Genomic DNA, 1,859 nt, shown 5'->3' on the forward strand with positions numbered 1-1,859 from the left:
GTCCAACAAATATGCAAAGATCTCCAATGTCTTCTGTGTAGATCATGGTCTTGCTGTATTTATGCGATCGTTCCCCCTCTCTAAACACCATGAACTTTCTTGTTACGTGATTCAGTGGGTTGTCATCAAAGTCCTCCGAATCCTCGCCATACCTGCAAAGACATGATAGAGCCAATATGATGATACTCGAGCAAAAGAGATTTTGGTACATATATTGGTATGTTATAAAAACAAAAGCTATTACCACTTGACGAGGAAAAGTTGGCCGGTGGGGGACTCCACAAGATGGTCTGTCCTGGAACATGCACTCACGTCCGCCAACTCTTGAAAGACCGACTTTGGGAGAGTGTCAAACTTGAATCTGGTGAAGCCGGGTATCTCAGAGTGGAGATCCAAACAACACAAGCGGTTACCTCCGAGAGTTGGGATGTAGAACCTTTTATCTTTCTTGGAAAACATGAGGTTCGATAAAGGGTTTACAGAGTGAGGCATGGTTTTGATGTTGATCCATTTACAGCTTCCAAAAGGCCTGCAGACACTCAACTGAGATCCCAATAATTTGACACCCACTACCCAATCTTTATCTCGTATAGGTAAAGATGAAATGGCCAGGCTTTGGATTTGGGAACCGGTGGGTAGAGGAGGTAGATAAGTGGCCACGTTTTTTATTTTGGAATCAGTGGGCTCGTAAAATATGGCTGGACCATATGAACTAGCGGCGTTGTTATAGTAAAGCTCGACTCGCAATCCATAACGTGAAAATCCGACAGTCATCGCATCACAGACCTCTTCCTTTAGATCCTTGTCCTTAATCAAGACTGCCTTTTCATTGCGAGTACTGTAATCGCATGTTGTTATGCGACCATCCGAGGAAGAGTCTGGATTGTTAAGTATGTAGTCAATCAACAGAAACGGGTAGGCTGGTCTAGACGAGAAGGGATGATTCACTTTAGTCTTATCATCCGAATCCAACCCGCTCGTGTAAGTTGTAGATGAGAACAGACGAACGTTTGTGTCTCTCTGCCATATATATATGTTCAAGTAGTCAGAGACAACACATACAAAAGGTTAAAAGGAAAAGCAAGAGATGCTTACGAGGATATTTTTGCACAGAGAGTGCTTGAACATTCGGTTGATTATAAGCCGTGACATTGTTGAAACTCGAAACTACGTGTGTGTATGTTTCGTCCTCTCTAGTCTCTACCTCAGTCCGAGTTAATATAGGATAGTATCCTTGCTCACCAAGTGATTGGCTAAAATGAATATTTAGAGAATAATTTGTTACAAGGAAATAAGATATTAGGGAATTTGATTGGCTAATTAAGTTTTATCTTTTCCCCGTCAAAAGAAAGAGGCATTCTACTAATTCTAAAATCTGGAAATAAAATTATATTGAATCAAAAATAAGCTTTGTAGATGAAATAAAAAGGTTACATAATAAAAAAAAGGTGAACGTCACTCTAGAAGCTGTACTGCACCTATAGAAGGAATGTTTTCCCTCAGTTTTTGAGTCAACGCGACACGAACAGTCATAACTCCAGCAGTTGGTCCAGTGAGCCGAACCTTAACAATGTAACCATCAATCTCAACCAACTCAAGCCCCCCACCTCCAGTACCAGATAGGTACGGCCGTAACTCAGAGAGAACCTTAATTGAACAACAAAACCAAAAAAAGGGCCCATTCATTCAGATCGATTACAAAACACAAGACGCTAAATTAAAAACAAACAAAAACGTTATAAAAAAAACCAAACCTTTTCGATGTTCTCATCGTTCAGCTCTAACCCTCCTGTCTCGGATTCAAGAAACTGCTCAACGGACATGATCTCTGGAATCTTGTCTCGGAGACGACTCTCGAT

At 41.0% G+C, this 1,859-nt stretch overlaps 2 protein-coding genes across 2 annotated transcripts in view; both read right to left on the reverse strand.

Moving 5' to 3' along the window:
* LOC104727748 overlaps window positions 1-1,859 on the reverse strand; it is a gene marked incomplete in the record, with an annotated part of 9,477 nt that overhangs the window by 1,979 nt on the left and 5,639 nt on the right. Inside the window, 3 exon segments of the mRNA XM_019231796.1 lie at window positions 8-152; window positions 245-1,020; window positions 1,096-1,644. Coding sequence (XP_019087341.1) covers window positions 8-152; window positions 245-1,020; window positions 1,096-1,152 — 978 coding nt within the window.
* Window positions 1,456-1,859, reverse strand: part of LOC104722366 (nifU-like protein 3, chloroplastic) — a 5,443-nt gene continuing 5,039 nt past the window's right edge. Inside the window, exon 2 of the mRNA XM_019231797.1 lies at window positions 1,456-1,563. Coding sequence (XP_019087342.1) covers window positions 1,456-1,563 — 108 coding nt within the window. The remainder of the gene's footprint in view (window positions 1,564-1,859) is intronic.

Source organism: Camelina sativa, chromosome 11 (genome assembly GCF_000633955.1).
Source record: "Camelina sativa cultivar DH55 chromosome 11, Cs, whole genome shotgun sequence".
In the NCBI taxonomy this organism is placed as follows: domain Eukaryota; kingdom Viridiplantae; phylum Streptophyta; class Magnoliopsida; order Brassicales; family Brassicaceae; genus Camelina; species Camelina sativa.